We start from the raw sequence: 20,383 nt of genomic DNA, 5'->3' as shown, positions 1-20,383 counted from the left end.
CTAGAGCGGCTCCAACTACCGGAGACAAATTCCTTGTGTTTTTTTTGGACATACTTGGCAAATAAATATGATTCTGATTCTGATTCTGATTATGGCTGGAAGTTGGGCAAAATAGCTGAAATGGCATAAAGCCAGTGAGCTGCTAAACAAAATAGCATGAGTTGTGACTCCCTCTGATGGTGGATACAATTTTGATGGGTAATTTTAGCACGAGCACACCACACACATTGATGCATTAGTTATTCCCAGGAATCAACAAGGCTCTAAATATTTATTTGGCTTGTGATGACGATCAGTCAGTGATGTGAAGCAGCATAATTAGCATACATCTCATTGATTGGAACAAATGCAGCCTCCCCTCAAGCTGTGACTAAGGAGATGTGATCCTTGAGCCTCACTGTCATATCAAGTGAACATGATGGATCCCCACTTCAGTTGCACAAAGAGAAATTACAACTCCGGATTAATTGTCTGGTAAATGTTATCTAATAAAAGGACAACTGGCGGTAAACAATAGGCAGCTGCCATATAATACTGCTCAATGCAAGATAAAAAGCTTGTCACAACAGTTTGAATGTGGCAGATGTGTGACAACTGCCAGACATGCCAGTGAAAGGGGAACCATCATGGTCCATTACACAACACGAAATGACTATAGAACATGAATTGTAAGTGGTGGAGTTTTTATGTGGGTATCACTTATGTGGGTCATACACTGTACACTTCCAAGAAAACTACATTTGCTGTTTGGTACACTTTCTAGTTTCTAAATTCAGAATTTTAGCAATTAAACACTGCCAATCAAGATCAACTTTCTGGTCACTTTGCATGGCCACTTGTTGCAAGGCAGCATTTAAAAGGTGCAATCCTAACTACGGATGGGCAGACTCGATCGATCGATTGAACTTTATTGTGTCTCGAAGAAAATGAGGTAAAATGAAGTGCATTACTTTGCTGCAACCAGCAGTGGTGCTGTTGATTCAGTCTGAACTAATTTGTTATCAAACGAAGACCAACATGACATACATCGGTTATGTGAAGTTGAGCCACCTCCATCCAGACCACCACAAAGAGACAACTCCTCCTATCAAGATTATTATGATCAATATATTAAAAACATATATCTTCAAAGGTAACATATATTCAACTTAAGAAACTAATACTGCGAATATTGACACTTATTCCTTAGATCTGGACTTAAAAAAGATGTCTGCAGAAAAGAATTCCCCCGCAAAATTCACATTGGTAATTTCAAACTTGTTTTCTGATTTTCAACCAGACTTTGGCCCTCTCACATTTACATTGAAAACCTGCCTGATTGACACATGAGCCTGCTGACGTCAGTGACACGACAATGAACACATTTCCTTATAATAGTACTGCTACTATACTTATACTAGTGTTCTTGGTTGCTTCACAAATCGATTTTATTGGTCTGTCCCCACTTGGTCTGTTATCTTTAGGCAATATTTAACAAGTTATAAGTGGTTAAAAAAGCTTGAGAACAAAGCTATAAACCCTTTTGGATGCTCAAAATGTCAAAAGTGTTATAAAACGCCACCTATTATTGCGTTCTGCAGAAACCGTGCAGCGTTGAAAGTGTTTGTTATTGACAATAACGAGTGAAAATAGTGAGATTAGATACATTTGAGTAGGCTTGTTTTAAAATCGATCGTGTGATGATTCGTTGTAGAAGGAAGCCGCATGAGCCACAAAGGTAAGTGCGAGCAGATTCATTTCTATAATACACGTATTTAGTCAGCTCAATGTATTTATTGCCTCGCTCTTGGCTTTAAGACATTTTTAAAAAATGAGTTTGGGGAACATAACATGGGCGTTTGCTTTTGAAAAGTTGAAGTATTTTTGTTCAGTTCGTGATGTCATGTGACTGCAGACTTTAATGTGACAGCTGGTTCTGGCGCTGTTTCCGTACCACTTTAATCAATGACACCGTATTAAATTTGTGATTTATTTATTTTTTATTTTTATTGTATTTGCACATTAAACAGCCAATGAACATAATTGTGGGGTGCTGTTTTGGTGATGTGAGTGTGAAATGGTATATGATAGCAATATACGGTATGACACCAACTTGAACAAAGCGGCGCTTGGGAACTCACGCAGAATGACGTTTTTTTGATTTCCTGAAAAGTTGTCATTTTGGAGGCGCGAGGGTTCCACCAGACAGCGAAACTATATTAAATATGGATGGATGGCTGAGTAAATACTGCTACTTTATAGTATAGTACATTCCTCTGTCCACACCAGCTCTGCGGTGAAAAGGTCTCCAGTTCTGTCGATGACGTCACAAAAAGACATGGCAGCATGTCGATTTTGGTGGTGCACAAGGGGCGTTACCTGGGCAATTAGTTATTTATAGATTGCCCCAAAACGGATTGATATTATTGGAAATGACTGCCATTATTATTTTCTTGAGCAATAAATACATAGAGAACTATTTTGTGAAATATTGGGCATCTGGACGCAATAGGTCTTTTAATGGATAGTTAATTTTCACAATTCATAGATGGACATTTTGTCGCATGCCAATCCCTAATTATAAAGGCCCCAAAGTCCAATGAAAAACATCTTTGGAAGTTAGAATGTGAAATAAAACAAAAAACTAAACAGCTTGAAAAAGAATGAGATGACAAGTTTATTTCACTTCTGTGTATTAAATAGAAAAGTTGTATTGCAAAGAAAGAACGACAACACAGACTCCTGGATCTGGTGGAGCGCTGCCTTCCCTGCCTCGGCCCAATAACAGACTCAGCCATTAAATGTACTGTATGCTGTATTGCTACTCACTGCTTGACAGAGTAGGAAGGAGAATAAGAGCTTCTATCAGCGGGGTAAAAATGACATTGTGAAAGAGTGATGAGTCCTGTTCTGGTGTCTGATCTAAAGAGTCAATTCCTGGTTTAACACCAAAAACCGCCACCTGCTCTCTCTTCAACCTCAAGCCTCTTGGCCCCCCAGCACCCAGCTACTACATGGATAAAAGGCGGCTGGTTTCCAAATCAAAATGATGCCCTGTCCATTTCTTGATGACTGCCACCTGTTCAGCTCAACAGCACATGCTGAGTCTCACTGCAAGAGTGAAGACTGTGAAGTGAAGGATGGACACACCACTGAGAAATGATGGTGCACTGTCATTGGCAGATTATTATTTTTAGAAGCACTCCAGTTATATCACCCAAGACCCAAAGTTCCACATACAGTGTACTGTGTTCTCAACAGTTTCTTACCTAAAGATTACTTTATCATAAAGCAAAAAAGAAAAACCATTAGGATGCAAATATCCATCCATCCATTTTCTGAGCCTCTTATCCTCACAACATTACAACTAAACAGACTCCAATATTCATCAATCACATTTGTTATCTCATCTTAGGAATCAATTTACTGTTTTCAAAAATATTAAATGTCTTATATCATGATTATTATTTTTGGTTGTTATATTTCCATCTATATTTCCCCAAGTTAATTTCTCAAACCCATTCTACAATTCCTTGCCTGCCAATACTTTATCACAAAAATGAAGGGGGCTGTTTCTCAAAGGGCTTTCTTTGATTGCATTGCAGGCTCCTCCTACCATGACTTTCAAAAGCTCAATGTGTGCTCAACTTACAGCATTCAAACGAACCTGGATGATATTAAGTTTAAGATCAAAAATAGAGTATAAACATCTGAAATTCATTACATATATTTTCTGATGTGTCCTTCTACACTAATGACCTTGCTTGACTCAAGAACTGTCTAGGCAGGTTATCAATCAAACGTCAAACTGACCAGGATTTTTTTCTCCAGCCCTGATAACCTGTGGTTGAGGCCATCTGGAATGTCCATTTTGTGGTAATTAGGCATGTGGCTCCTCCAGAATCAGGACCAATTGCTCTTTCCTCACTAGTCTTTGCTGTGATATCCATTCTATTTGCAAAATTATTTTATTTGGTGGCATAAGACTGACACAACATGTGTTTTCTGGTGTGGGGGTACAAAGTTGATGGAAGCACATCGAACTGAATTACCACAAACAGAAATACATGAACTACAAATAAATTGTTGTAGACCACCACAAAAAAAACCTCCATCAAGCACGACTAAATGTAAATCTTCTCCAAGATGAACACACGTGCGAAAGTTATTGAAGATGCAGAAGCCCAGAAGTAATGAATAATAAACATGGAAAAAAGATACATTTCACTGATTGTCACCTGAAAATTCTGCTTCATTCAGACCACATTCTCCTGATCTATAGTTACATCGAAATGTATATCATTCTTATTTTATTACAATTGTTAAATGGGATAAGAAGAAACTGTCATTTTCCTGTTTCCCTACCAATATCTGAACACACAAAATGCAACCGGTTCAACGATAGTGGGTTTATTCATCAATGTATCCCTTTTTTCTCCTTTGTTTTAAAGAAAACCATGACCTGTGTTCAAAGAAAACTATGCAGCATAGTAAATACAACGTACCCCGTAGAGATACCATAATCACCGAGATGGGAGGCTGGTTCAGTAGAGACCTGATGCTCAAGAAGGCGGTCCCTTGTCTAACAAGACTAATTGGGCTTTAGAGGCTCCTAATGCATGACAAATAGAGAAGGAGAGTGTCTGAGTACTGCTGGTGTGAGCATCTCAAGCATTAGCTGCACCTTTCAGTCAAAGACATCTGTTGCCAGCAGGCAACACTGCCTTCATCATTACTGCCCTAGCCCACCCATGTTTGCCTGGCATGACCATTTAAAGGGATATATATATATGTTTCCCAGCTAATTCAAGCTGTCAGCATCCTCCGAGTTTGGAGGTGAAAAATGGGTGCACCATGCAGCGCACCAGATGGCAGGGTCGGATCATTAATCTCAGCCGGCAGACGGGAGGATTCTCCACAGTGAGCTGTTTCAAAACTGAAAACTGACCCCAGGGATGGAATTTGCTCACAAATCAGTAATTTTGTTGAGGAAGATATGCAAACATTGTGTTTGACTACTACTAATAGTAGTGAAACAAGCTAAAGTCTGTTCATGTGAGGACTACAATACATTTCAATGAAAAGCTGGACATGCATGAGCAGTAAAAACGCACTAAAGGAACAGTTGGTCTTTTTTTTAAAAATCTACTTTTTGCTTGCCTGTAGGTTGATAGCAAAGGAACCAAGTTTACAACTTGGTGACTGAAGGAAGCAGAAACATCAGTTGAAGGCACCACAACAAGTTGAATACAGAAAAATGTCTTGGGTTGGGAACATTTTCAGGCAAAACGTCACACAAAACTTTGCCTATTAATGACCCACTGATGACATTTTAGCCATAATTTAAGTCAAATTTATTTGTATGGCCCGGAATAACAGTTTCAAAGGCCTTCACAGGTCCACAGTTGAGAAAGATTGATGACATCCCCTGACTAAAACCCCAATAAGGAATGAAAAACCTAAAACCCCATTTGGGGAGAAAAAAAGAAACCTCGAGAAGGGACCACAGATGGAGGGATCCCCCTTTCAAGGATGACCAGGCTGCAATGGATCTTTAGTGGGCAACATTTATCGCATAGTATGGTGCTGTACAATGTTAATTAATACGGCATAAGAGTCCATTTAAAGAGAGCTGGCACAGTCGTGTGGAGCAGAATCCTCCACAGCAACGTTTCCGGAGATGTGGTCCACCTCAGATCTTGTCCCAGGTGGTCGGTGCTGAACAGCCTCAGTCATTGTCACCGAGGCCCCTCTCAGGACAAAACAAATCACTGTAACTCCTGATTAAAAATGACAACAGCGTAACCTTGAACACATGATGTCTGGGAAAATAGACATTAGTCATTGTTGTATTGTCTTACTAAGCCCGAGATTGGCTTGAACTTTGCCAGGAAAGTGAACCCTTGCTCACCCTTTAACTGTTTTAAATTTGAAAATTAAAAGTGAAATGCAAAAAAGGGTGTTTTTTTTAAGGGAGGGGCAAAGGCATCTCCATGACATACGACTACCAGTGTGCTATGAATAAATCATTGTGAGCCAGGCAAGAGAGAGTAAACAGTTGTGTATCTTCACCTCAGATGCCAAGAGAGGCCTGTCAGACACTGCAGTTAACAAACGCTGCCTCATCGCCATGCAGATGGTGTTTTCAGCAGATCCAAGTCAAAACCTGACATGATCAGGGTACCTACCACATTAACCCAAGTGTTTGTTTAAGATGGCCTCCATTTACGTGGAAATACAACAATTAGGGGACAAACCTTCTTAGTGTCAGTAGCAGGGTATTTATTATTATGATGACGATCCCGTATTGTCTACTTGACTAACTTCTTTCTGGTCTCCCTCTGAAATCCATCCATAAGCTCCAAATGGTCCAAAAAATTTTGCTGCTCGCATCATCCCCAGGACCCCCTCCTTTCACCACATCACTCCAGTCCTCCAGCAGTTTCACTGGCTCCCCGTCAAATACTTTAAGATTCTGCTACTCACTTTGAAGGCCAAGCATAACCCCGCTCCTCCATGCCTCTCTGCACTCCTACACATCACACCCATTTGCTCTCTTAGGCCTTCCTCCTTCAACCACCTCACTGGGTCACCTGCCCACCTGACCACCATGATTTAATCTCCTGTTCATTTGACTCGACACACTTTTTACACTCACTTTTTATATGGATTTTTTATCTGTATGTATTCTCTGCATTTGTTCTGTTGCTTCCTTTTTATTTGTTTTGCAAGGTGACCTTGGGTGCACAGAAAGGCGCCTATAAATTCATACGTTGATTTTCCGTACCTTTTCCGTATCCTCACTAGGGTCGGGGGCGTGCTGGAGCCTATCCCAGCTGACTCTGGGCGAAAGCCGGGTGACACCATGAACTGGTTGCCAGCCAATCACCGGGCACATATAAATAAACAACCATTTTCACTCACATTCACACCTACGGGCAATTTAGAGTCTTCAATTAACCTAACATGCATGTTTTTTGGGATGTGAGAGGAAACCAGTGTACCCGGAGAAAACCCTCGGAGACACGGGGAGAACATGCAACATATATACACATATATACATACATAAATATGTACACATATATAAATACATATATATATATATAATATAATATATATATATATAATATAATATATATATATATAATATTATATATATATATATATATATATTATATATATATAATATATATATAATAAATATATATATATATATATATATATATTTATATATAATAAACAAAATTTAAAAAGGGGTTAGGGTAACATTATCTCGTGTTTGTCGTAATGTCTAATATGTATTAGTCATTGTCATATGAATAAAGTAACAAATACACAAAAATTATATTAAAAAACTACAAGAATTATGTTACAATATTACAGATAATAAAAGTGTGGATTTTAACTATGTCCATTCCTGCACCATTATAACATCTTTCTCATTTTTTCCGGTTCAGTGTGACCTTAATAGTCCTTGTCGGGAACTAATGTTACATTGTTGAATAAATGGTTTATTTTAACAGACAATAGTAACAGTGCTACTTACAGTATGTCTAGTTTTCACTTTTGTGATGCCAGTCTTAAGTAGGAAAAATTAAGTACTGGAAACCAAAGCAATACTTTTTAGAATATAGTTTTTTTTTATTTATAATTTATAATTGGCAGATACAAAAACCTCTTAAACTGTATCCAAAATGTGCAATAAATCACTGCTGATTAACAAAAGAAATTACAAAAAGACTGTCTACTTTGGGAAGTTGACAACCAATGTAAACAGATTTGAACTAGTAATTCTCAAGAATGTTGACTAATTACTACGAATGCTCTTTTGAACTGAAATCTAGTTTTGAACAAATTGCAAATCTGCGTTGCTCCCCCAAGATGACGACACACCATCGAGTGAACATACGTCGAAATTGGCGACATTCTTGTGCCCCCATTGTTAAATACAAGAAAGGCAATTCTTTTCCGTAAGCAGCAAAAAATTGTACAACACATGACAGTCTTGTACCAATATATTTGAGAGACGTCAACAAAACATGGACGAGGTGGGCTTTTCCAAAATGAATGTTGTAAACAATCACCTTCATTTATCGAGATACACAGAAAATGTGTGATGCTTGTTAAGCGCGGAACAGCAGCCTGAACACGTATCAAGATCTGGAATCACATAGTGAAGGTATTAATGCTTAATAATAAACAACATTAAAAGTTTTGAGGGGGTGGAAAACAAATCACAGCTGCAACACTGTAGAAAAGGATTCCCGCTCATCAAAAATGTGACAATGAATTCCAGATCAAAACGGAAATTGAACTGAATGAACATCATATTAAAAACATCTTACTTTCACATTTCAAACAAATGTACATCCACATTCATGATCCGCCTATCTGGCGAGGATGCTGGTGCCTTCCCCTTCATGTTTCACACATACGGTATGACACCAAACTAATTACAGTAAATAGTTAAACAAACGCTTACATGAAGAAATAACGACTACCGTGCGACTGTGAAGGACAATTCTTGGCAGGATGTAAAATCTGAGAATCCAAGTGCAAAATAATTCTTCAATGTAGTTTGTTTTCCTAATTCTACTCCAAACAAGCACACGTTTCTTTTCGTGTGTCGCAAATCCCCCTAGATGGTAATTGTCACACATATAAAACTAAAGATTGTAAAAGAAAAGGAATTCCCAACGCGTTTGACAGAAAGAAAACATCCCAAATAAAACAGGATAGCATAACCTAGATCCTTCATTCCTATTCAACTCAAATGCTTTAGAAAGCTACAACATGCAATACCATTCAGCTCCTAATTTTTCAGACATCAACATTTCCAGCTAACTAAAACTAACGCCCTATCACTTGTCTGAAGGCCCATCTTCAAATACTCAGCCCCTAGTGTCAAAACTCACATTACCGGAATTCCCTATCAAGGTATCCGTATAAAGCACTTGTATAATGAAGGTATGTGCTTTTCCCTTTACGTTGGAGAAACTGCTGGACGATGCAAAACTGTATTTTGAGTATTCACCCCCCCCCCCCCCCCCCCCCCCCCAACCCCCCTAAACTCACACGGTGCTAATGAAGCCAAGCAACTTTAATGAAATTGTCATAAGCTGAGACCTTGACATTATGCCAACCATGGATTTCCTAAATCCTTTCACACAGGGCTCACACCATTTTAGGTATTGAATTAATCTGGGTCAAACTTTAAGACACAGGAGTCACTGCATACGGATTCAGGTCAAGTGACGACAGGTCTGTTCTCAAGTCCTCGTTTCTAATTAGAAACCACATCACGGGTTTATTCGGGTTTACGTAATGTGGCGAAACCCATTGTGACATCTTTTCTCATTGAGGTCAACTGTTGAAGCCTTCACGACATGCACATAACCAGATTTAAAAAGAGTAGCACATTTCTTCACTGTAGCTGCTGTGGAGTATTCATTACACAAAAATACGTACTTTAAAGGGGGACCTATTGTGCTCAACTTGCTTTTTCCAACAACCGAACTAGGAAAATGCACTACCAGTCAAACGTTTTGACACTTTCTCATGATATTGGCTGAGAAACCAAGTGCAAACTTTACACTGGCAGTGTAATTCTAAATTAGCTACCCTTTAATTGTTCAAACAGGCCCGTATTTCTAAAGCCCAAAATTGTAGTTGCCTTTATCAGAAAACCAATCACAGACATCAGGGACGAGCTAATGTAATAGAAAATAAGAATAGAAACACTATTTTGGCATGTTTGCCTCAGTATTGTTTGAAACTTCGTATCGTAAATCACAAACAAGCATAATAGGTCCCACTTATTTCTATAGCACAAGATTAACACTGCTGTTTCCACAAACAGCACAACATGGGAAAAAAAAATAATTTCCAGCATCATCAGTACCGTTAGACTTGCATAATATTGAATGGCTCCATATAGCCAGAAGTTAATTTAAAGCTCATTGTGCATGACCAATTGTTTAACATGTCTCAATTTTAGAACGCCATAAACTGTGGCTACTTGCGCATCATGCATGTCACGACACAGAATTTTATTTAAAAAGAGAAAAAAAAAACATTTCATATTCATGTGGCATTTGTTTTTGCAACGGAGCAATCTTCAGATCTCCAAGTCTATTATGATAGAGCTTTGTGCTTTCTCGGGTTCTACCACAAAACCAAAGCATTCACCAGTTGACGCACAGTGAAGAACACATTTTTAACATGTCACCTGTATTACACAGAGACAGACTGATTAATTCTAGGAAAAACATCCAGTGAATAAATTGCATTTTCTGATAAGTTGTTTGTTTCAACAATCAATGCAGGTTAACATGAAAAGTTGTTTTCACGTGCATGAATGTGTTAGCAAACATCTATTGCAATGAAATAGAAAATGATACAACTGGTCAGTTTGAAGAGAGTTTTGCCGGCAATGTTTTTTAGGCCAAAAAAGGTCAATGTGAAATCCTTCCAACTTCATAATAACAATGCATATCAATGTACAAGTCACCTTAAATTTTGAATTTTATGTAGGCTTTGTTTCAGCATTTCATTGTAGAACTGGGATTACTTGTTGCGGCGGCGGTTTCTGTGTGTTTGCTCTCCAAGTAAACCTATCATCTCAAAAGGGTTAGGGGTGTGTAAACCTTGTGTACACCTCACTAAACATAAAAAGTGCAAAACAGCCACCACTGTCCTGTGTGTGTCAGTAGTGCTTCTCCTGTAGATAATCTTTCATCTTGTTAGGTAAGGGCAGTTTCTGGATAAGGTCTATCCTTGTGTATTGTCTAATGACAAAGCGACAAAGGTATTGCAGGGAGCGCACTTGCATAAATCGAGACACGGGGTTGGTGAGTCTGACAGGGTATGTTGCCGACCCTGGTAAGCGAGACCTGGAATAACAAAAAGCACCATTCTCCGAGTCTTTTATTGAGTGTTCGATGAGGTCCACAATTGACGTGTGTCCTTCCACGTCAGGCTGCTCATAAAAGCTGAAGCGTCCGTTGGAATGCTCGATCCGGGTGTGAAGAGTTTTGCCCTGTGACCTGAAACTCAGGCTGAGCAGGTACCTGTCATCCGAGCTGTCTCGGACCAAAAACGAGCCATCGGCCAAGTTGATGAGCTTTTCCTCCGCCTCCCACCGCGTGATTGGGCCCCAGTACCAGCCCTGCTTCGCCAGCTTCTTTAGCTCCTGTGTTAGGCTGGTCACCACCATGGGCCCGCTGCTTTGGACAGAGTCATACACTCTGCTGACTCCAGGAGCTGAATTGGGATCAAAGTTGAGGTGGTGTCTAACTCTCTCGGCAACCTGGCTGTCTGAGGAGCTGAAGCCAGAGAACGTCCTTGGAAAATGGCCGTTACTGCTCATGGGAGACAGAAGGGGAGAGAGGGGAGCCGGGACCTCTCCTCTTGAGCTTTGAAGCATGACGCCAGCAGAACCGATAAAAAGACTATTGACTGAGGTGTCCATGAAAAGGTCTGGAGGTAAACCGCCAACCATCTCATGCTCCTCCTGTCCCTGATGCATCAGTAGGGACCCATTGTCTGCGTCTGCCACCACCTCCATAGGAGACGCGCTGTCCAGACAGAAGGAGTGGGACCCTTCTGGAAACATTCCCTCATCTAAAGGCATTGTGTACTGAATGTAGTCTTGGGGCGTCAACCCCAGCACCACAGGCACATCATTGTCATCAATATTTAGATGCAGCTCACCATTTTGTGGCTGCTGGAGGTTTTTTAAAGATTCAGGTTGGTCCTGAAAGAGCCCATCCATCTGAAAATCGCTGAATTCCTTTCGGATTCCATTTAAATTGGGGCTGGGGCTAGGAGAGTGAACCATGGCTTTAACTTTGACCTCCATCTTAATACAAGCTTCGTCAGAGTTGACCGGCCGCAGAGGCCATGGTGAGGGGCTATAGTGGTGACTCCGTAGTGACGCAGACCTTAGAGGTCTCTGGGCTTTAACCTCGTTGAAGCTGATGGGCACAGAAGAGGAGGAGAAGGTGTCCTCATCGTCCGTTGAGCTAATTGCAGAGGGACCGGCTTTGGTCTTTGCCTTTTGCTTGGCGGACAGCCTTCTCTTAAGTGATCCCATCAGGCCCTCACTCTTTGAACGACTCTTATTTTGTGCACCTTTGTCTTCATCGCCACCCAGATCACACACGGAAAGGTCTTTGGTGTAGCAGCCACCGAAAAGTGACTCGTCCTTTGAGAACTCTGCGGCCACTGGGGGCTGCTGGAGCATGACAAAGTCACCATCATCTTTGCCCTTTATGCTCAGCGACTTCCGAATGGTCTTAAGGCTGATCTTCTTCATTCTGGCTGGGCCTCCACCTAAGTGGCGGGCATGAGATGTCTCTCCTTGTATCCTGATGAAAGTGCTAGCCACAGTATCCTCCCATCAGGTCGCACATAAGTCATGCATACAGCAGAGCCTCCAAACCCTTCAAAGAGGAAAAACACATGCACACAGTGAAACATTCTTAAACCAGAAAAGCACAGTTAGAAACAACCACAATATATCTGTCCTCTTTATTTTCAATATTGGTCATTTTAATGTTGTTATTACATCAACCTTGCAACAGATGACGCGGTTGCAGCCTGAATCAAAGTACCAGTATATGAGATGTCGACGTGCCATCATCAAATACATCTGTGTCTATGGATTAATTTGCCAATTCTGTTTTCAAATCCTGATTAAAAAAAGAAGAAAAAAAAGACAAGAAAAAGAAAGTCTATAAAATCAGATTACTCAGATCTCAAATGTCAAAATTAAAACTCAGCACTCTATTTTGTAAACAAATAACATTGCTGATAGATTCAATTGGATAGTTTATGTATGGACAATTTCTTTTATTTCCATTTTGTGAAATGTACTTCTTGTACATATTCTCTTCCATGCTATTTATATTACATTTACACACTTTCCCTATACCCACAATTGCTTCTGAAACGATGCAAATGTCCCCCATTGTGGTAGTAATAAAGGTTATCTCATATTACAAATATTTATCAATAATAAGAATATACTTTTAACCTGCCCACATTCTGAAGTGATGTGTGCAGTGACATACTAATGAATCTTCGGTTCAGACGTGGCGTCCTGTGTGGACGTGTATTATTTTATATCTTCAAACATGTATTAATTGGCCTGTTACTTTGTTGTTTAAAGTTGGTTGCTCTCTGTGAAAAACACGGTTCCCGGCAGGCCTACGTGACAAGAGTACTGTATCACCAAATCACTTATTTCGATGTTTTGCAACTGCATGTAATGATAGCTTAGCAATTAGCATGGCTTTGACATCGTCATCGACTATTCATTCCTCATCCTCCCTTATCCTTTATTCGCTACCAAGGCAATGATCAGTGACTTACAAGGCATAGACACTGGACGCAAAGAGAACTCCGCAGCTTGGGAGCTTGGGGCGTAATAAAATAGTGTGCACCAAGCAGCTTTTCAATGTGGACACACCGGTAATGTCAGATGCTGAATTCCACTCACCCCCCAATATTCGGAACAATCAGGGTTAAGGACTTAACGAGTCAACGTTCAGTGATTTCCGTAAAAAAATACTGACGTTCCATAACATTTGACAGCTATGAAAATGTGATAGATGGGTATATCGTTAATGTGTAAGTAAGTGTGTGAAGACAGCTTAAGATTTCATTATGGTTATTTTAGAGGTAGTTTGCCTAATCAAGTTGTGGAAGGTTTAGTGGATTGTATAGAACTAAATCATCTTTTAGAAATAGGTTTGGAACAGAGCATGGGTATTAATTATTGTTGATCGCAGAACCCTTCAATTTATACTCGACCACAAAGGCTTTGAGTGCTGACATTTCAAAACACTTCAATTTAAATACTTTGACTTGCCTAAAGTAAAGGTTGAAGTACTTGGTAATTAACATCAAGTGCCCCGCCTCCTGCTCGATGATAGCTGGGATAGGCTCCAGCACGCCCGCGACCCTAGTGAGGAGAAGCGGCTCAGAAAATGAATGGATGGTTGGATGAATGGTTTAAATGTCATTTCTAACCATTGAGTGCATTAACGATTCAACTGAATCACTAACACCTGCACACACACGACTTTTCAAACACTCCAATTTCAATCTTTATGTTTACACTCCAATGTAAATCGAAGATCTTGCACTCTTCAGACTTAAAATATAAGGTTGAAGTACTCAGCAATTTGACATGAAGTAGTTATATCATTGCTAACTATTTTGAGGGCATTCATGATGGTGACAGATTAAATTAAACCACCACCTTAACAACAGCACACACGCAGACAGCACTACACTATCAAAACACACCCAAAAAGGTGCTAATAAGACAGCTGAGAACGATTACTCACCATTATGAGCAGAAAAAAATGTGACTCGACTTGATTCAATGGGTCAAGTTCCTCTTCCAGTACCTTTAATTTGATGCTATAAAGGAAAAAACAAAGCCTGTTATCCTAGTTCAAACATTTACTGTTTCACCTAACATGTTATTACCAGCGAGGTAATAAGTAGTTTATATAGCCTGGCCCTTGGCTGAGATTATTATGGAATCAGAACCAAGGTTTTGTCCTGACCTAGCCTAGCACGGCCTACACATTTAGAGGCATGCTTTAGCTTAGCCATAAAAGTTAGCACTTTACTATAATGTCCCAAACGCACAACTCCGCTTTACCTGACAAAATCAAGCATGAGATAAAACTTCGATGACCAATTGATAAAAGTAATGGTTGTTTATTGAACATGTGAAAACTGCCAAATATGCCACTACGAAACAAGCGAGAAGGACAGCTATATTGTTAGCATATTTTCTCCTCACAGTGTAAATGAATCATTACCGGTCGTGTTTTAAAATATGCCCACGTTGAATACTCATTTACTCTACCACTTAAGCTCATGAGAAAGACAAATATTTCCAAATGTGAAAGGAAGTTTGCTTTTTCACCTTTCTTGGCTAGCGAAAGCTACCTTGGCTAACGTTAGCGCACTACCTACCAAAGCCAATCAGCTAGTTTCCTTAACGCTTGTTGTCGAAAATAATATAACGTTACCTTGCAGTTACTCTGCTTCCCGGTCCTCAGGAAAAGCATCAGCGTTTACATTTCCAAGGTCGGCACGTCTGGGGCAAGAAAAAAAAAAAAAAAAGCGCTGATGTATTCTCGAATACAATGACACAATAAGGTGACACCTTTCTGACTGACTAGGTTAGCACACTTGAGTAGCTCCCGGCCTCTTCCTTTGTTGCCTGTTGAGTTGGGGCAGGCAGCAGATTGGGATGTAGCGAGCACATACGCAGACGCTTTAATATTCAATTGATGCCCAATTTGACAAATAATCGATATTCTACCTATAAAAAATATGTATATATACACCTCTCAAAATATAGTTCTCCCAATAAAAAAAAGAAAGCATAAAGAGTGATGCTTTCCCAGGTTAAGAGTATTAATTTATTTATGTATTCAGTTTATTTTGCAAATACTCTTTAATTTGTATCATTTGACTGCATTTGAAAATAAATCATGATTCTACTTGTGCAAAAGTACATATTATTTCAATCCCAATAAAATAAATACTGAACATGGATGACACATTTCATTGATAAACATGTATACTAGCTGAACCAAAACGAATATAAACCTGATAAATGTAATTTAAAAAATGTTAAATTAATAAAAAATATATTTTTGTAATGTTCATTGATATTATCTATTTATTTTTGGATGCTTATATTGCGCACAATTTGACAAACTATTATCATTCTCCCAATGCAATAGTAGTAATAGTATGCTTTCACACTTTATTCATAGACATAAACGAGATTATAGACTCGAGTGAGGATCATTCGGTCCAGAATGTGGATGGATTTATATATTTCGGCAATATCGCCCCACATCATGTATTTTAGGGCTCTCACTATCAAATATTTTTCAAATCAGGTATTCAATCAGATATTCTATCGAATAATCGGATTAAAAAATATAATTTTGTTTATATCATGATTATTGCTGTTTTTTGGTATTGATGGATGGATGGATGGAGACTACAGGAGACAAATTCCTTGTGTGTTTTTTTTGGACATACTTGGCAAATAAAGGGGCAGCACGGTGGCCGACTGGTTGGAGCGTCAGCTTCACAGTTCTGAGGAGTGGGGTTCAATCCCCGGCCCCGCCTGTGTGGAGTTTGCATGTTCTCCCCTTGCCTGCGTGGGTTTTCTCCGGGCACTCCGGTTTCCTCCCACATCCCAAAAACATGCATTAATTGGGGACTCTAAATTGCCCGTAGGTGGGAATGTGAGTGCAAATGGTTGTTTGTTTGTATGTGCCCTGCGATTGGCTGGCAACCAGTTCAGGGTGTACCCCGCCTCCTGCCCAATGATAGCTGGGATAGGCTCCAGCACGCCCGTGACCCTAGTGAGGAGAAGCGGCTCAGAAAATGGATGGATGGATGGCAAATAAAGATGATTCTGATTCTGATTCTGAGTTGGAAGGCTTCACTGCAAAGTGGCCTGCTACTAGGAAGCTAGTGGAGCAGTGGCGGACCGGCGTTGGCTCCGTCCAATACTCGATCCATGTGTCACACGTACATCCACACAACAGAGACATTTAAGGGAAAGTTAACTGATTATTATATTCGCTAGCCTGCGAGCTAACGAGCTAGTGGGCTAAGGAGCTCGCTCGACCACAGCGGGTTCGTCCAAAACGTTAGCCCCTCTTTCAGAGTTGTTGTGTGTAGGTCTCCCCACATACCAGAGACACGGGGAAGTTAACTGTTTATTAACCATAACCACAGCTGCACACATTATTCACCTAGTAGCAGACAACAGACACTTAAGCACCTAGCGGAGGCGCAAACGCATTTGATTGACAGGTGAAGGTCTGTTGCCAGGGCCTTCTGCAGACACGCCCACACAGTCCTGCAGTTCGACGGCGGGTGTTTACTTTTCATGATTTCAGAGCCTTATTTTACGTACATGATGACTTATTTATTTATTTATTTATTTTTTCATTCAAATTTGTCAGGCTTTAAAACACTTCTCTGTGTTGTGTCAAATTTACCATACTTTTTTCTTTTTTTTTGCCTCTTTGGTACATCTTTTAGCAATATCACACGAGAGGGAGTGATTTTGTAGGCACCAACCTTTTTGAAACTGAGAGCTACTTCTTGGTTACTGATTTATGCGAAGGGCTACTACTTTGATATACAAGTTTCATACTACAGCTGCAAATGATTATTTTCAAAACAGATTAATTTTTTTGCATAAATTGATTATGACTCAGTTACTGTTTTGATCCAGAACATGTCAAAAATGGGGGGAAATTGGATAATTGTTTTCCAAAGAGAGAGCAGATGTTTGCAAATGTCTTCTTTTTATCAAACGCAAAGATAAACAGTTTGCTTTCATGGAGGACTACAGCTGCATTTTTCTACACCTGTTTGGGGTACAATCAATGATTATTTTAAGAATTGATTAATCTGTTGATTTCTTTCCAACTAATCGATGAATCAAATTGTTTCTTTTTTAGGTTTGCAAATGTCTTATTTTGATGAAACACAAAGTTACTCAGTCTACTTTATTGTTATAATAATGCAAACTCCACACAGGCGAGGCCGGATTTGAACCTGAGCCCTCAGAACTGTGAGGCAGATGTGCTAACCAGTCGTACACTGTGCCGCCCATTATTAATATTTACTGTTTTATTATTATAACAAACATAATTTTTAATGAGTGAAAGATTTGGACAGTTTTAGGTTAAATAGATAAAAAATGTACTGATTATCAAAAATCATTATCCATTAATTTCATCATTCATTAGTTGTCGATTAATTGATTAATCGTTGCACATCTAATATAATTTTATACTTTTAATTTGGTTCTTGAGCTGGCTGAAAAAGTTTGGGAAACCTGATGTAGTGCAAACATGCCACTGCAACTCATTTCTTGTTCACCAAACTGTGACCATAGAGGTTTAGCTTTGACTGCATTGTGACAGGACAAGTGTATCGAAGGAAGCTTTATGAGAAAAATAATTGCTCGAAAATATTCAGTGTCCAAATATTCACTAATGAGTAAACTTTCCTGTTTGTGGTTTATGAGTCTGATGCAGTGTGGTGACTTGTGCTGATAGGTCTTTTTAATTTGTATTCCAAAAAAAAAGATCAAGTTGACTCTCCAACTACGAGTTGAAAGAGTAAACTAAACGTTGGTTGCCTAATTAGTGTCAGTATTGTTTTTAAAGGGGATGATGTTTACCACTGCCAGACTAATTTGGTTTCTGCTGAACATGACATTGTTTTTTTTACACGCTGTCAAATGTATGGCAGTCCTTCCCCGACTTGCTTGGGGCAGCTATGGGCAGACAGGCTCTCTGTGAGCTTTCTAATTACTGGGCCTTATTAGGCTTTTCTTGATATGTTGGCACACGAGGGAAAGTGGCAGTGGAGGAAGGCAGGGAGAAGGAGGAAGCAGGGATGGCAGCTCTGAAATGATGCACCAAGGACACCAAAACACAAGTTTGTTGTTACGTGCCAAATTAGACCTGACAATTTTTTTTTTTTACTCCACTTCATATTGAGTGCCAGACAGTAAAAAAGAGTGTGGGCACAATTTGACACAATCCAGTTTTAAACATACTGTCTCTAAAAAAATAAATACAGTGGAGCCTCCAAAGTCAAATACAATCAGTTTAGTGATGCTGATAGACATCCAAGTTGCTCTATTTCAAAACATTTTTTCCCATTGAAAAAAATGTGAAGTGAATTTACTAGTCAGACTCAAATTGTTCCCACCATAAAACCTTAGTTAATTGTTCAGTACAGCCAAACCTTAAAGTGGCATTTGAACTGTCATACAAGTATACAGAGAAGTTAACCCTCCTTTAAAACAACTACTCTCAAATAGTAAGCTTCCTTATGCACCTTTAATCCCCCCTAAAAACATCAAGGTGACTGTAGAAAATGTGATAACGTGACTAAATTAGCTAATTATCACCTTGTCAACTCATAAAATGCACATCTCATCTGCAGTGTAATATCAGTACTAGTACTGCAGTACACAATCATGTAGTTAAGTGCCATTCATTTCTTGCTGTATTATTTAGAATAAGAACATATATGATGTCTCCATCAGTGTGTTACCAAAAATAAAAAACCTTTTTTTTTGTGTGCATGCGTTAATTTTGAACATGTAAAAGAACAAACCATTATTATAAGTACAGAAAAAGCATAAACAATATACCAAGAAAACAATAATTTTGATTTAAACTCACCCAATTTACAAACTGTTGATTTTCTGTTAAGTAGTTTCTCATCCAGTTTAAGGCTATACCCCTACTCCCACAATGTTTCATTTTATTGGTCAATATATCATGGTTTGTGGTATCAAATTCTCTCTAGAGATCAACAAACCGCACTATTGTGGGTTTATTTTTGTGTATGGAATCAGTATTGGCTAGCGACCAGTTCAGGATGTACCCTGCTTCTCGCCCAGAGTTAGCTGAGATGCGCACCAGCACGCCCTCGACCCTAGTGAGGATAAGCGATATGGAAAACGGAGGGTTGGAATCAATGAGTTCTTCGATGAGTTCTGTTAAAGCCAGTGCAGTTGACTGATTTGCTCGAAATCCATATTGGCTATCAGAGAGTAATTTATGTTTTTCCATGAATTTATTTAATCTGTCATTGAGGGTTTCTTCAGGAATTTTGGAGACTTGTGGCAGAAGGGAAACTGGCCTATAGTTTGTGAAGTTGTGTTTGTCACCAGTTTTGTGGATCGGAATTAATTTTGCAGTTTTAATTTTACGAAGAAATTGTCCAGATTGAAATGATAACTTGGGAATGTAAATTATTGGTTTGGAGCTTCCCAGAATTACCTTTATCGCTTCATATCAATTTCATTACAATCAGTAGATGTTTTTTTTCTTTACATTCATTAACAATATGAATTACGTCTTTTTCTTTCACAAGTTTAAGAAAAAATGTACTTGGTTTTCTTTCAATTAGGATGGTACTAGTATTTCCTGCTATATCTGGATCAGGATTTTGTTTTTGCTAGGGTGAGCCCAGCATTTACAAAAAAAAATTTGAATTTATGCACTACTTCATCCATATTGTTAATGTTTATATCATTCTCTATGAAATATGGTAGAAAATGATACAAACATTAACAATATAGATGAAATTTTACATCTTTACAATGATAATACAAGAAATTATTATCATTATGATGCAGTAACATCTCTGTAAAGGCAGACTTTTTTAACTGGATCTCATTTGATTCTCCAGTTGTACCCAAAAAACATGTTTACCAAACATAAGCTTTGCAAAGCCGAAAATTTATTATTTTTTCTCCTACATATTTGAAGGCCGTGAATGCATCCATTTCCTATCCCGGAAGTGGAATGAC

At 39.1% G+C, this 20,383-nt stretch overlaps 1 protein-coding gene across 1 annotated transcript; it reads right to left on the bottom strand.

The window, feature by feature from the left end:
• Nucleotides 1–7,299: 7,299 nt before the first annotated feature.
• LOC133470358 (suppressor of cytokine signaling 6) lies at nucleotides 7,300–15,216 on the bottom strand. Its single transcript, XM_061758664.1, has 3 exons — nucleotides 15,033–15,216; nucleotides 14,334–14,409; nucleotides 7,300–12,422 (listed from the first exon to the last, which is right to left on the bottom strand). Exon 3 carries the CDS (start codon nucleotides 12,293–12,295, stop codon nucleotides 10,685–10,687), a length of 1,611 nt encoding a protein of 536 aa, XP_061614648.1. The 5' UTR covers nucleotides 12,296–12,422; nucleotides 14,334–14,409; nucleotides 15,033–15,216; the 3' UTR covers nucleotides 7,300–10,684.
• Between the last annotated feature and the right edge of the window lie 5,167 nt (nucleotides 15,217–20,383).

The sequence above is a fragment of the Phyllopteryx taeniolatus genome, chromosome 20, assembly GCF_024500385.1.
Source record: "Phyllopteryx taeniolatus isolate TA_2022b chromosome 20, UOR_Ptae_1.2, whole genome shotgun sequence".
Taxonomy (NCBI): domain Eukaryota; kingdom Metazoa; phylum Chordata; class Actinopteri; order Syngnathiformes; family Syngnathidae; genus Phyllopteryx; species Phyllopteryx taeniolatus.
This window is presented reverse-complemented; position numbering and strand designations above follow the sequence as displayed.